This window comes from Petromyzon marinus, chromosome 36 (genome assembly GCF_048934315.1).
Source record: "Petromyzon marinus isolate PM22_M1 ecotype Great Lakes invasive population chromosome 36, UKy_Petmar_22M1.pri1.0, whole genome shotgun sequence".
In the NCBI taxonomy this organism is placed as follows: domain Eukaryota; kingdom Metazoa; phylum Chordata; class Hyperoartia; order Petromyzontiformes; family Petromyzontidae; genus Petromyzon; species Petromyzon marinus.
The window spans coordinates 3,718,144-3,732,758 of record NC_133702.1 but is presented as its reverse complement, the minus strand read 5'-3'; the positions used below and the strand labels follow the sequence as shown (position 1 = coordinate 3,732,758).

General features: G+C 52.4%; 1 protein-coding gene across 1 annotated transcript in view; it reads left to right on the top strand.

Annotated features, from left to right (window-relative positions):
* The window catches only part of LOC116949399 (scm-like with four MBT domains protein 1), a 73,117-nt gene extending 58,750 nt beyond the window's left edge, over positions 1-14,367 (top strand). The window contains exons 11-20 of the mRNA XM_032966682.2: positions 116-233; positions 1,166-1,279; positions 1,760-1,802; positions 4,015-4,085; positions 4,632-4,771; positions 5,668-5,777; positions 7,291-7,466; positions 8,970-9,133; positions 10,103-10,666; positions 11,276-14,367. Coding sequence (XP_032822573.2) covers positions 116-233; positions 1,166-1,279; positions 1,760-1,802; positions 4,015-4,085; positions 4,632-4,771; positions 5,668-5,777; positions 7,291-7,466; positions 8,970-9,133; positions 10,103-10,666; positions 11,276-11,416 — 1,641 coding nt within the window. The 3' untranslated portion in view covers positions 11,417-14,367. The remainder of the gene's footprint in view (positions 1-115; positions 234-1,165; positions 1,280-1,759; positions 1,803-4,014; positions 4,086-4,631; positions 4,772-5,667; positions 5,778-7,290; positions 7,467-8,969; positions 9,134-10,102; positions 10,667-11,275) is intronic.
* The last annotated feature ends 248 nt before the right edge of the window (positions 14,368-14,615 follow it).

The following is a 14,615-nucleotide window of genomic DNA, read 5'->3' as shown; positions in this document are numbered from 1 at the left end:
ACCGCTCCTGCCGCTCTCGCCAAGACGAATGGGCGCTGATGACGCGCCGTGCCCGCCGCGCCCGTGACGCGCCCTGCTTGTGTGCCCCCCGTGTGGATGCGGATGGATGGCGCAGGAGCACGAGTTCCAGGAAGGCATGAGGCTGGAGGCGGCCAATCCCCTGCAGCCGTCTGAGATCTGCGTGGCTTCCGTGGTGCGCGTGCGCGGGAGGCTTGTCTGGCTGCGTTTGGAAGGTGCGTCGATCGATCCGCCCCCCCGCAGAGCATTAGCCAGGGGCAGCCTAACCCGGCACACGACTCGCACGCATGCAAAGACAAACGTCTCCCCCGTATTGCCTTCACAGACTGTTGAGGCAAGTGCTCGCATAAATTATTGCACGATCTGTAACTTATCTGGAACTATTCGTTGGAAAATACATGTAGTCAATCACAGTTGCTGTCCTTTGTTACATATTCACGTCCGGGTGCATTCGACCACTCATGTTTCGTTGCTGCTAAGCGGCATCACCATAAGCCACAATCTTCCCATTGATGGTTGAAGTCCCCGCACCTCCCGTTGGTCTCCGCACCTCCGATTGGCACGGTTGGCTACGTACGGTGCGAAATAAGTTCTACATATATTCAAATGTTCCCCACGCCACAGTTATATCTCTCGGTCTTGTAATGCAACAATCCATCCAGCACCTGCGCACAAGCCGAGCTCGTCGCTCCTTCTCAATGATGGAGAGGCCGTCAGTCAAAGGCAGACGAACAGAAGGTCCTGTGCCTGGTCTTGGTGCTTTGGCGGAATAGTTGTAAGTGTTGCATACCGAGGGTGCCGCCGTGGTGCAACGATAACCCTCTCGCCTGGTACACAGGAGGTCGTGGGTTCGATCCCGACCCTGACGCCTGCTGAATTTGCATTTTCTCCCTGTGGTCATGTGGATTATTGTCCGGGTCCTCCGGTTTTTCCCTCCACATTTAGAATCACCGTGCCTTTAGAGCATTTGGCTGCTATAAATGTCCACGTGGTAAGCCGCCTTCATTGAGCTATTATTCGTGGGCAGGTCGCTTCTGTAAAAAAAAGCTATATAGCTCAAGTCGGCCTTACCTGGTCCTGGTAAAATAAAATAAAAATTGTTTAGTTTTAGTAGTAGAAGTTTACCTGTGACCGTGCCGCTACCCAGGTCTGAAGAATCCTCTACCAGACTGCATTGTGGACGTGGAGTCTATGGACATCTTCCCGGTGGGCTGGTGTGAAACCAACGGCTACCCCCTGTGCTTGCCCACCAAGGCCGTCTGTAAGCTTCCCTGCCGCTCGCCTCCCTCTCCCATCCTTCTTCTTCCTCTACCCCTCCCCTGCTCTCCTCCCATACTGCCTATTGCACGTCCGAAGTTAATTGACAAAGAGCTGCACAGACTAAAACAACGCAGCGCCTGTGGAACACGTAATTAACGCTCGCGGATTGATCAGCCGCGACTCTGTGACTCGCACGAGCTGCGAGGGCAGAGCATTTACGCGGAATGGGTACGCTCGGGCTGTTGCGGGCTGTCTGGGCTGTGGCTGGCCCATGCGGCACAGGCTCACACCCGCCCCCCCCCCGCCCCCCCCCCCCCGTAAGCACTACAAATGAGAATAAATGAACTGCTGACGCGTCGGCCAGCGGAATTTACCATCACGGTCACTCGTGGAGGCATCTCCCGTTGAGCGCCGTGAGTGTGTTGATTTGCGCGCAGAGCGAGCGCCCGCTCACCCCCTGTGTTACCTCTTGTATTTGCAGTCCCAGCTCAGAAAAAGATTGCCGTCGTGCAGCCGGAGAAACAGTAAGTGACCGCTTCGGCCGCTCGCCACAGTTGCCCTCTCACCTGGCTTTGAGGCGGCAACTGTGCGGCGGAATTCGCATTTATATTCCCAAGACCATTAAAAGTCCTGCTTTTTTGTCAGTTGCCTTACAGTGAGGATGATATAAATATAGTGCTGCTACATAACACCACTCAAGACAATGCGTTTCCATTTTAACATTATTTGCTGCTGCTGCTGCATTGGCAGGGGCGTGCAAGTGCAGTTCACGAAACACTCTGCATCTGTCAATAACGCTGCCTTGAAAGGACATTTTTTTATATATACACAACAGGTGTCATTTTTGGCAATTGCCCTTCCACATGAAGAAGGTCCATTGCCTGAAACGTTGTAATTCACACGTACTTCTCCACTCTTCCGCGAGTGTCCCACTCAACGGGGGGGAGGGGCGGGGGAGGGGTGTAGGGAGGGGGCACGGTCTGTGGATCCGGGTGGTGGTGGTTGTGGATTGACTCTGCTCGTCGTCACTTAAGCACCACCGCTGTTGCGAAGTAGTCATCAGTGGGTGTCCTATGGAGAGACTCGCCCTCACCACAGGAATGTGGAATGTCCACCGCTGCCGCTCAGGGCTGTACGCAGGAGATGAGCACCGGCGCATTGTACATTTTGAGAAAGAAATCACTGACTTTTGGTATATCCTGTTTTTTTGTGCTTGAGAGGTGGTAACCCTCCCATCCAGACTGCCTGCACTTATAAGGGGTCAGGCGGATGTCTGACATCTCCAGTTTCCCCCGTGCGGACACGAGCCGACTCGGCTACCAGCTCCGCGCAAATCCCCCGGCCAAGACGCTTGCTGTGTGGTTGTGAGAATGGGGATTAAGACTCCCCGCTGCTCAGAGGAAGCTTTGGTTCTACGTAGTCTCCACGGGGGGTGGGGGGGCGTGGGTACTGACCCATGAAGGGATCATGGGCATGTAATGTGAACGGTGTGGCGCGGACTGAACGGTGCGCGCGAGTCAAGCGACTTTGCATCGAATCGCCTGTTTCAATGCCGGTCGCGCGTGCCCACGTGTGTACGTGTGTACGTGTGTACGTGTGTACGTGTGTCGAACTTGTTTCGCACCGTACGTTACCCAACCGTGCTAATCGGAGGTGTTTATTGAACCGTGCATGTGAGAATAGATGATGCTCCTGTGTGCTCTGCAATAGTTTGAGGTGACCCTTGCAGCCACTGAAAGTGCTATCAATGATTGCAATTAATTAACAAATTAAGTCTTTGAATATCAAATCAAGCAGGGATGGGGCCCCGATTATTTGCATATCTACGTCGCAACATAACTGACATCATCATCAAATTTTCCACTGCTGGATGAAAACTTCCCCCATGCCATCACCATCTTTCTATCTCAACTCTTGCACAAGAGCCGATCGCATCTCTCCATCTCTGTGGTGCTTTCATCTCGGGTGACTTTATTCTTCGTCTGATATTCCTTCACCAGTCTCGCCCATTCGCCATCACCCCCCCCCCCCCCCTTCTATTGAGATAGCCTGCCAACAATGCCCGCTCTTGCTTGTCTATGATTAACTTAAACAAAGGCCATCTCTCAGTGTAAAATCAACCACATTTTAGTTCATCAGCCTCTATGGACTTTCTGGACCAATGGTTTCAGATCGCATTTGTTTACGGCCCAGAGCCTCATCAGCAAAATCAGATTCATCCCCGCTTCAACACATGCTCCTGGAAGTCTATAAACTCGTATACAAATCTGTTATTTTAAGTTTGTACCTGGCGAGAGATGTCCGACTTCTTGTACGATTATTTATTGATACATACTTTACTCCCTTAGTGTTCGTTAGGCTTTGTACCTTTAGTATAGTTAGGCTTGTATACCACTTATTTAGTTTTAAGATTCCTATATGTTGAATGTATGCACCTTCCTGCCAAAGTAAATTCCTTGTCTGTGCGAACTTTCATGGCGAATAAAACCCTTTCTGATTCTGATATCGTTATAGGCCAAAGTCCCGTACTTACGGTGCATAACAAGTCCTTTGGTGTTCTGGCATAGAGCTCTGTTATAACTCTGTGCTTCCAACCTTGTCGCATGGTTTACCCTGCGACTGATAGTGTTGCGTTCAACGTCACTGTCCGGTATTTGCTGTCGTGTTCTGTGTAGTCTCTGTTCCCATGGCACACTTGTTGACTTGCGCATTGTGTTTTGATTCTATCTTTTGCAGGTTACCCATTAGCGTGGCCACGGAAGACGAACCAAAGGCCCAAGACCTGACGGTTCACACGTCAGACACGGGTAGCCGTTTTTGTTTCTGTCCGTGCAAGCGTATTGACATCTGCGTCTGTGTGTTGGTACTTGTGCTTACGCGTGCGTCTCTGTGGATGTATCTGTGCGGAGAGGCAGTGCCGCGGTTGGTGTCGCGATGCGGTGCGAAACCCACCAACCCGAGTTTGATTCTCGCTCACGGCCAACACCGGTGGCGATTATCTGAACCGGTCTTGGGGCCTCCCCTAGGTCGACTCGGCCTCTAATGTGTATCTGGTGCGGTGTGTAAACATCGCCACTAGAGAGACAAAGGCGGCCGGGCGTGGTGCTGTCCACCCACCCCCTCGTGTGCTGTGCCGGCCTTTATAGGTGCTCGCTTAAAAGCACTTGCCCCCGACAGTCTGTTCAGGCTATACGGGGAATCTTTGTCTTTGTCTGCTGGCCTTGATTGGTGCTCACTATCTATGTCTTTGTATGTATGTTGAAATTCTTCCGCGCCGTACGTATTCAACCGTGTTAATCGGAGGTGCTAATCGCGAATTCTAATCGAGGGAATCGATTGTCCTGTGCGCGCAGGCACCGGAATTGGCAAGTACTGCTGCCCTCGGATTTTCTTCAACCACCGCTGCTTCTCGGGCCGCTACCTTAACAAGGGCCGCATCGCTGAGCTTCCGCAGTCCGTGGGTCCTGGCAACTGCGTAGCCGTGCTACGGGAGGTGCGTCCACGCGCAGACACGCACAGACACGACTGTCGCCGGCTCACCACGGCGCCCGCACACGTGTGTGTCATAGGGGAGCGGTAGCGTGGCGGTTATGTATGTTTGTATGTTGAACGTCTTTCGCACCCTACGTAGCCACCCGTGCTAATTGGAGGTGCCGTTAGCGCGCTCCGCCGCGAACCGAGTTCGATTCCCCGCTCGCGGCCAGCACCAGTGACGATTATCTGAAGCGGTCCTTGGCCTCCCCCGCGGTCGACTTAGCCTAGGATGAGTAGCTGCTGCGGTGTGGAAATGTCACCAATAGGGGAGACAGACGGCCGGGCGTGGTGCTGGCCACCAACAGCTTCGTGTGTCGTGTCGGCCTTCGTGTGTGCTCACGAACAGCACTTGACCCTACAGTCTGTTGAAGCTATAATGGGGGGGGGGGATCTTTGTCTTGTCTTGGGAACCTAGCCTGGCACAAGCGCAGTGGTGACATCACCGTCACTTCGTGGCGTATGGCTGTCACTATCATTTGTGGCCAGGTCGCTTCTGAAAAACGGCTATGCAGCTCGGTGTGCATTACCTGGTAAAATGTTAATAGTTTCCTAGTTTAGTTTAATCGCACTACGGCTGAACAATTGGTCAGGGGGAGGGAGTGGAGAAGGAGTGGGGAGGGGGGTGTGGGGGGAGGGGGGTGTGGGGGGTTATGGGGGTGGGGGGGATAGGGAGATGGGGTGGGGGGCGACACTTCTTTGCCTTGGAGAGCTCCCCAATGGAACGTGACGGGAAAGATGGCGCCTCTATAAAGCTGGGGGGTGGGGGTGGTCGTTGCTGTGGCGACCGGTTCCCCTGAGCGTGCCGGGGCTTGAGCGTGTGGCGGTGACGGTGACGGTGGCGGTGCGGTGTGACAGGCGCTGTCCCTGCTGATCAACGCTGCCTACAAGCCGAGCCGCATGCTGCGCGAGGTGCAGCACAACGGAGAGGGCCGCTGGGGCGGACACAAGGAGACGCTCAAAGCCAAGTGAGGCCCGGAGGGCTCACACATTTTACACACGCGTGTTTTATATATATATTTTTTATTGTTTTATTGTTTCCCTTCAACGTGACTTTACCAAAAGAGCTAAGAATATGAATTACTGCAGTCACGAAAAGCTTTAAATAAAAATGTTTACACGCGCGTGTATTCGCGTGAAAAAATAAATAAGAATAGGGGGGTTTACCCTTTCTCACAATAAAACAGGTGCGTTGAGATTCATAATGGAGGTTTTTTGGGTTAGCTCACGTATATATATAAATGTGTCATTACAACCCGCCACCACTCGACACAGCCAACTAGTAAGGGTTGTCACGTAAACAGAACGTGCCAATTCGTCATGTTCGTCACGTTCTGTTTACGTGACAACCCTTACTAGTTGGCTGTGACGGGTGGTGGAGGGTTTTGACGACACATATTTACGCGATCTAACACAAAAAAACCTCTATTATGGATGATATTGGTCACAAGAGTGTTAAACAGGTGTTAAGATGTTCAAACACCAAATAGAAACCTTTTTGCAAGGAATATATGTCTGCATTGAGCACATGTACTTGTGGTGATGAACATGCAAACAAACACATGCTCTGGTAATAGATGGCATAGTCTTGGACATTGATTGGTCTACATCAGAGACAGCCTTCTTTAGGGCCTAGTCTCGCCACCAGCGTCAGACCAGAGAACGCCAAAAGGCGAACAGTCAGAAAGAGTAAAAACCTATTCTTATTTTTTTCATACTTTTCATACCATGTGCATTTGTGTGTAGGTAACGTACGCACGCACGTACGCACGCAGACACACGCGGAACAATGAAGATCCACCCCCCCCCCCACACCCCCGCCCCGGCACCTCTGATTAGCACTGTTGGCTATGTACGGTGCGGAAGAAATTCAACATACATACCCTTGACCAGACTGTCAAGGCCAGTGCAGTTAGCGAGCACCTATTAAGGTCAATACGGGCACACAAGGTGGCCAGGGCCACGTCTCTTGGCTGCCTTTTGTCTCCACACACCCAAACTCCCGTGACTACTCACACGAGCGTGTATACGTTTATACTGCGCGTGCACACCCACTTACTGTGGGGATTCATATCGATGCACACACGTGTACGCTCGCACTCGTATGCTCTCATTCACATGCAAATGCGCGGTTCATCACCCCCATGCACAGTTTGATAAGCGAGTGCATCATTTGCTGGAAATGCAGCTTCCTGACTTGCTCTCACCCTCATTGCTAATGCACCAATTGCCCTCTGTGTGTCCGTACGTGCGGTTTTATTTGACACGGAATGTGTACGTTTATATCTGCCCCTACATACACCAACTTAATCTCACTGCCACACCCCCACGCATACCTGCCCGTGCGCTTCCATCCACTCCCACCCACACGCACCCACTCCTACATCCACCCACCCACTCCTACACCACCCACACCCACCCACTCCCACACCCACCCACACTCACTCACAACCCACCCACGGCTACCGATTGTACTCGAAGGTACAAGGGCAAGAGCTACCGCGCCACCGTGGAGCTGGTGCACTCGGCGGAGAAGGTGGCGGAGTTCTGCCGCTGGGTGTGTGTCCGTCTCGAGTGCTGCCCCTTCCTCTTCGGCCCCACGTCTGTGTCGGACGTCTGCCCCGAGCGGTGCTCCAACCTCACTAAGACCCGATACAGTGAGCCCCATCCCTCCCTCCCCTCCCCTTCCCCACCCCTCCCCACCCCTCTCCTCCCTCCCCTCTCTCCTAGATCAGAAAGATACTCCTCTCATCAATGAGCATAAACCATCACGCAAACGCTGGTCATCCTCGCAGGGGAGCGGTTTTTGGCTGGCCACCAAACAAAGACGGTCACCGCATCGTGCGCTGTCTGGAACGTTCTTCATTCTGATATTAGCAAGCCACTAGAGTTATGCACTTTTATATCTAGATTGAAAACTCATTTCTTTAGAACTGTTTTTTTATGTTTAGTTTGTTTTCCTTCCCCTGCACCTCCGATTTGCATGGTTGGCTACATATGGTGCAAAAAGTTCAACATAGCTACATCGACAAAGTGGCTTATCATGTGGAAATTCATAGCAACCAAATACTCTAAATGCATGTTTGTAAATGTGGAGGGAAAAACCAGAGGACCCCGGAGAAAAATCCACGCGACCACGGGGAGAGAGAGAGAGAGACACCCAAACTCCACATATATAGGTGTAAGGGTCAGGATCGAACCCACGTCCTTCTGTATACCAGGCGAGGTAGTTAACATCTCACCTCACCGATGGCCATTAGCCCCCCCACCCCCACCCTGTTGTGGAGGACGGTCTGCAATAGCTAATGCAGTTTAATCACAGGTAGCTGACTGGATTCGTACCCAGCATCTCAGAGGTGCCGGCTCAGCGCGCTGACCTCTAACCCACCCAGCAGCCTCCTCCGCTGCCCAATTCGAATCTTGGCACCTTCTCTCATCCGTGCTGAGCACGACTGTCTTGCTGCGGAAATGAACATTTTTCTTTGCTCTTTCTTTCCTGGCACAGCCAGGCTTTTGGAACGCCCCTTCCTTCATCTGTCTTGCCAGCGTCATGTGGTCTGATTAAATTAAAGAAAAGAGGAAAATCGATTGCGTGACAGCGAGTGTGTGCCAGAGGGGGCAGTACGCTGACCATCAATAACAACAACCTGTCGAGCCGGACAGCCATCCATTACTTTCATCGTCAAATAAATTATAATTAAAAGCAGATACCGCATTGGCTGTGGTGCAGCCAATAATGCTGTCACCTCTCACTGACTACCCTTACTCTAGAGCTGTCTGTTCCTGCCCGCTGTCTTGTGAAAAGCACAGAGCCTCTGTATATTAACACTTCTTGACAAACAGGAATTATAGGTAACCATTTGATAGAAGTATAGCAAGTAGCTTGCTGATCTGTTCATGGCCAACACCAGTGACGATTACCTGAACCGGTCCTGGGCCTCTCCCATAGGTCGACCCAGCCTCCAATGAGTACCTGGCATGATTGTGTAAACATCGCTGCCCTGGGAGACAAAGGCATTGTGCTAGCCACACCATCCGCCCCGCGTTTGCCGTGCCGAACTTCCATTGGTGCTCGCTAATAGCACTTGCCGCAACAGTCTGTTAAGACTCTTTCTCATTGCTCTATTCCTCCTCTGCCCTTATGCCATGGCAACGCCTAGCGCACTATTATGGCAAGAAGAAGGGAAAGCATGCGGCGGCAGCGCCGCTGTGCGCGGAGGAGGAGACCGGGGCGCCCGGGAAGACCCGGGAGACACGGGGACGGCGCAGGGGGACGCGGAAGGCACGGACTTCCATAGACAGCACCCCCGCCGGGTCCCCACAGGTAACAACCTGGGCCACAACCTCCTCCACCACCACCACCACCACCACCACCGTAACCACCACTTCCGCCACGGTTGTCACCACCATCACCGTTGCCACGACCGTTGCCACCACCGCAGCCATTGCCACCATCACCACCGTAACCACCGCTATCTCCGCCATCGTCCACATTTGTAGAGTTGGCTCTCCTCCAACGGTCAGATGTATAATCAGTCTACCGGGGTTCAGACTTATCCTGGGTCAAGTTGTGTTATCAATAGTCAGAGTCTGAGCAAACCAGGGGTTAGTACTTCCAAAGGTCAGCTCTAGTGTTAATTTAGTCAAGATTTGAGTTTATTTAGTCTTAGTCTGGTAGATGACAGCCCGTGCAATGTTAATCAAGTCATGGTGTTTGGGTTTCATCAAGTGATTATCTCAGTTTTAGTCCAGGGGTCGGCAAGCAAGATAACAAGAAGAAACATTTTTTTTATTTCGGTAAAAAAAAAAACCTCAATACTTCTTGAGCCGCAGTGCACTGTGTGGTGAATCCAAGGCGGTGGTCCTTCATAAACAACGCGTCACGAAGCTGTCCCTGAAGAACCGCAAGCGGCTCCGTAGCCGCAGGTTGCCAACCCCTGGTCTAGTTGATGGAAGCTGTCAAAAAGTTAGTCTGCCTTTTTCGTTGGTAAATGTTCAGTGTTGTTCAGTGCACTGCAGCCTCTGATCATGTCACTCGATGATCTCGGCCTGCATCTCCAGTCGGGCTCGTTAACTCAGTCTTGTAACGGCCACTCGGTGCTTTTGCCTTCCGCGCTTGGCCGCATCCATCGCCATGCTTGGTGATGTTTGTCCGCTCGGGAGTGATCGCCGACTAAGCTAAAACGCACCGCGGCGAGCACTCCCCCCGCCACTCGTCGCGCTCGCGCAACCAACGCCGGGGTGGGAGGTGGGTAGGCCTTGAGTCGTTCCGTTCCTCCGCCTCTCCCTGCAGAACAGCGTCGACTACGACGACGACGTCGATGAAGAGGAGGAGGAGGAGGACGACGACGACGACGACACGATAGAGACGGCGAGCAGCGAGACGTCGAGCCTGGCGGCGCGACCCCGCACGCCCGACGAGCCTCCCCGGCGGGTGCCGCCCCTGCGCATCAACACCCGGCCCCAGATCCCCACGCTCGTCGCGCCGCCGCCGCCGCCGCCGCCCCCGCTTCAGCGCTCGCTTCGGAAGCGGAAGGGCTCGCGCGGCGGATCCGGATCCGGATCGGGCTCCGGTAACGGCTCCGGTCCCGGCTCCGGGGCCGGCTCCGGCGCCGCCGCTGAGGGAGCGGCGGCCGCCACCGCTTCGCCGCTGGACGAGAACGAAGAGGAGCACGGCAAGCGCGGGAAGCGGTCGGCCCTCGGCAAGGAGGAGGAGCCGGCATCGCGAGCGGCGGGCAAGAGGTCGGAGGCCGGCTTCCGACTGGAGAGCAACCCCCTGAAGTGGAGCGTGGCGGACGTCGTGAGGTTCATCCGCTCCACTGACTGCGCGCCGCTCGCCAAGGTCTTCCACGAGCAGGTGCCCCCCCCCCCCCCGCCACTTCCCCCAAGACTTCATCGCCGCGGGGGGGGGTGGGGTTTGCTTCGTCTCCTCTGGCGTGGCAGGACGTGGTGTGTGTTGTGCGGGGGAGGGAGAACGTCGCGGTTATCGCCGCTCGGCCTGTTGGAAAAAGCTAGCGGGGGTTGCTGCTCGGGCAGGAGTCGTCGGCATCGTGACATCGGGGCGGAGGGCCAATGGGCGGGATTAATGATGGGAGTGGCAGCCGAGGAACGGAATGGATCCGAGGGGTCATCCAGTTGGGGATGCTGGAGCGAGGGAATTTGCTCGTGCGCAGGCCCTGGGTGGATTCGTATGTCGCAGGATCCTGAGGCATTGCGACGACATCGGGAGGCCTTCATCCAGCAGTGTATTGATCATGGCAGATAATTCGATCCATTGTTTTGTGCTTTGAGGATTGTGCCTGTCTTATCTTCGTATATATATCTCATCTGGTCTCCTCCCTGTGTATCTGATCTTGCGAATGCATTGGTGGGGCCTCTTTTCCATGAGCTGGACCACCTACAACCCACCCCCCCATGCAGTCACCTCTCTTTCCAATATTTAATCTCTTGTCTCTTTCATGCACAGGAGATCGACGGCCAAGCGCTGCTACTGCTGACCCTCCCCACCGTGCAGGAGTGCATGGACCTCAAGCTGGGCCCTGCCATCAAGCTCTGCCACCACGTGGAGCAGGTGAAAGCGGCCTTCTACCACACGTACGCCAACTGAGCAGGACCGGGCCGGGCGTGGCATGAGGCGTGGCACGTGGCACATGGCACATGGCACGTGGCATGGCGCATTATCGCGGTGGAGCCAAAGTCACGACAAGCCGGATTACAGACGCACAGGAGAACATTGCCGTGGATTAATTTGCAGGGCGAAGACGGAAGCCCTCATTCGGGAGAGCACGTGGATTCATTGCGTTGCGCCGTTTACGACGTGGAGGTGGAGAACGGATGCGTTCTGTTTGATACATGTGCCCAATCGGAACGCTCGCGGAGAACTTACTCACTTGGCTGACGTGAAATTCGACAATCGAGAAGCGTTGGGTGGAACACGCGGATTCGGCGAACGGCCCCGGTGGAGGGCGCTCACGCGTGTGGAAATGGACGTGGTAGTGAACGTGGCTCGGGAATCCAAGCGGATGAGCGGCGTGCGTGGAAGATGCCTGGGAAGGAGGAGGACCATGTTGGATGAGTGTAATGTGGGAAGTGACCGGCGGGCGAAGAACAATACTTGGATTAGGCGACTGCGAGGAGCGGAGCGGCGAGCGAGCGTGGAAGCCACGGAATCGTCGCTTGCCGTGTCACGGCGCAGGTGACAGATTGTGCCCAGGAGATAGAGAGAGAAACTCTGCGGATTTATTTTCGCCACGAAAAGATTACGAGAATGGCCCGCCTGCTGTTTATCTCGAGACTCATTTAGCAACGTCTTTTTATTTTATGGCTTGTAGGTTTTTTTTTATATATATAATCAAGTTTTATTTGCGGTCGGTAATTTATATATTTTTTGTTCTTCTCAATTTAATCGGTGATATTCAAGATTCAACCAAGTGGAATGTATTTCCCAAGCTTTAGCGCATATTCGAGAAACGCACGTGCACATTGCTCTGTCTCTCATTGTCTATTGCCCCCCCCCCCCCCCCTGAAAACTCCCTCTTGATAGGAGGCAGGCCACACCTAACACAGTGCACATGCCTCTTGTGTGTTGCATATCCGTCGATGAATGTTCTGTTCAGGCGTTTAGCCCTGGGAATGTGTACCGCCCGCACGGTCGTCGCCAGGAGGAGAGTCGTTTTACATCCGGGTCAGGTCTTCTGCCGATATTTCCCCGAAGCTCACGGTCAAAAGTTTTAAATTGAGCAATTTGCATTCGGCCGGCGGACAAGCGATTTTTATAATTCTATAAATATTAATTTTTTTTTAGCGTCAAAATGTTTTTTTTAAGTCGTAAATTAATTTGCCGGGTGTTGAGGCCAACGCCCTGTCTCGTGGATCTTTTAACCAAAGTATCGTCTTTTTATGTGGGGCATATATATGCCTGTGGTGGAACTGAAGTGTGTGTGTGTGTGTGCACGTGTGCACGTTTATATGAATGTACGTTGTCTTAAACCCTGTTGTAATAAACCTACATGTAATCCCCCCTCCCCCTCCCTCCCAGTACTGTATATGTGTACACAATCAGCAATGTACTCTTCCTGATATAACACCGAATGTTGTGACGCTCTGACATGTTTTTGCGTCACGCCCTACCGCGTGTCGTTTGGGGCGATGTCCGACGTTTCGCCACGTGTGCTAGGAGGTTCTCGGCGAGCCGAATTTGGTTCCTCGTGTGGCGTGCGGAGCGAAACGTCGGACAAGGTGGGGAAAACCCCGTAAACGCTTCGGAGAGCTATTACGGTATAACCGCGAAAAACTGCGCGGTCGTGCTGAACGTTATGACCAGAAGTGGACGTGATTCGTAATTGGTTTCTTTGGGGTTAGGTCGTGTGTCAAAATACGTGTTGTTGTATTACCCTCCTCCACCTGACACACGATGGCCAATCCGATGAAAGTGTCACTTGAATCAGCCGTGCTTGGATCTCGAGTGAACAACCTGATGACGCTGGTTGTTACTCTCAAAAACAACAACAGCCGCTTCGACAACCACCGCTGCTGCTGGTGGTGATGACGCAGGGATTACACGTGGCTGCGTTTGATTCACGGTGACACTTTTATTGATTGCTTGCGTCGGGTGGAGGAGGACATACGACATGCTCCACCCCCCCCCCCCCCCCGCGACGACCCAACCCAAAAGAAACCAATCATGAATCATGATGTTTGGTTGTGAAAGCCTACGTAAGAAATTAAGAAGTTGATGTGTTTGCACTATCGTAACTGTATCCTCTCTCATCACTCTGCTAAAGGACCTCCCCCACCAACCCCCCCTCCCAAAAAAAAATGAAAAGCTCTTGTAGATTTAAACGTGGGCACTCTCCAACACACGTTTCAAGCTTTGTAAACAAAAAAAAATACATACTTTTAAGTTACCAATCGCTGAACCACTGTGGACATTTAAAAATAATTTCTGAAAAAAAAATGCCAGTGATGGTCAAAAAAAAAACAACTGGGCTATTTTTAATCCAACGCATTGTTTATTTGCAAAAGTTCACTGCAGCAGCAGCAGCAGCTTTGTAATACGCACACTTTCAACCGTGGCCATTATGGACTAGGTGTAGATACGTGAAGGGTTGTTGTCAAATTATCCAGCGTGTAACAGCATTTGTCATTTTAACACCATTTGTTTCCACCCTCCCCCCTTCCCTTATAAACACGGAGCCTCCTCATACAAAGGGCATGTGCTAATGGTATTCCTTTCCCGCGAGTTGCATTCGTGATGGGGTTTCCTGCTGCACGTGTGTGGACATTGCACATGGCGATCGTCGTTATTATTGAGTATTTGTCCGGACCATGCTGGCACAGCTTTCCACGCGGTAATGAGTTGCTGACCTTCCATTTAAGCAAGCTCTCTCTCTCTCTCTCTGATTTATTACAGGTCATTCTTATGACTGTACATTCGCACCAGAGGTAATAAAAAATGTGGTTTTGAATGGAAGACACACACCAGAAAAAAAGAGAAACTCGCATAACCAGATATTTGTTTATTCCCTTGCAAATATACCTGCCTTTGCTCTCAACAAATCTGGTCAGTTGGCAATTGTACTTTTCTGTGATAGCTGGTCGTGATGATGAAACCGACACAATTTTATTTTTTAAAACACGCTTCCTTGTAACGAGTCGCATTTGTAACGCAGGACGTGTTCTGTTTATAACCCGACTCGATTTTATTTTTTATTTCCCACGAATAATTCTGCAGCAGGGAGAAACGTGGGGAGAACTAGGATGGCACTATTACAGGTAAATATGTATGCTTTGTATTAAACGATGAT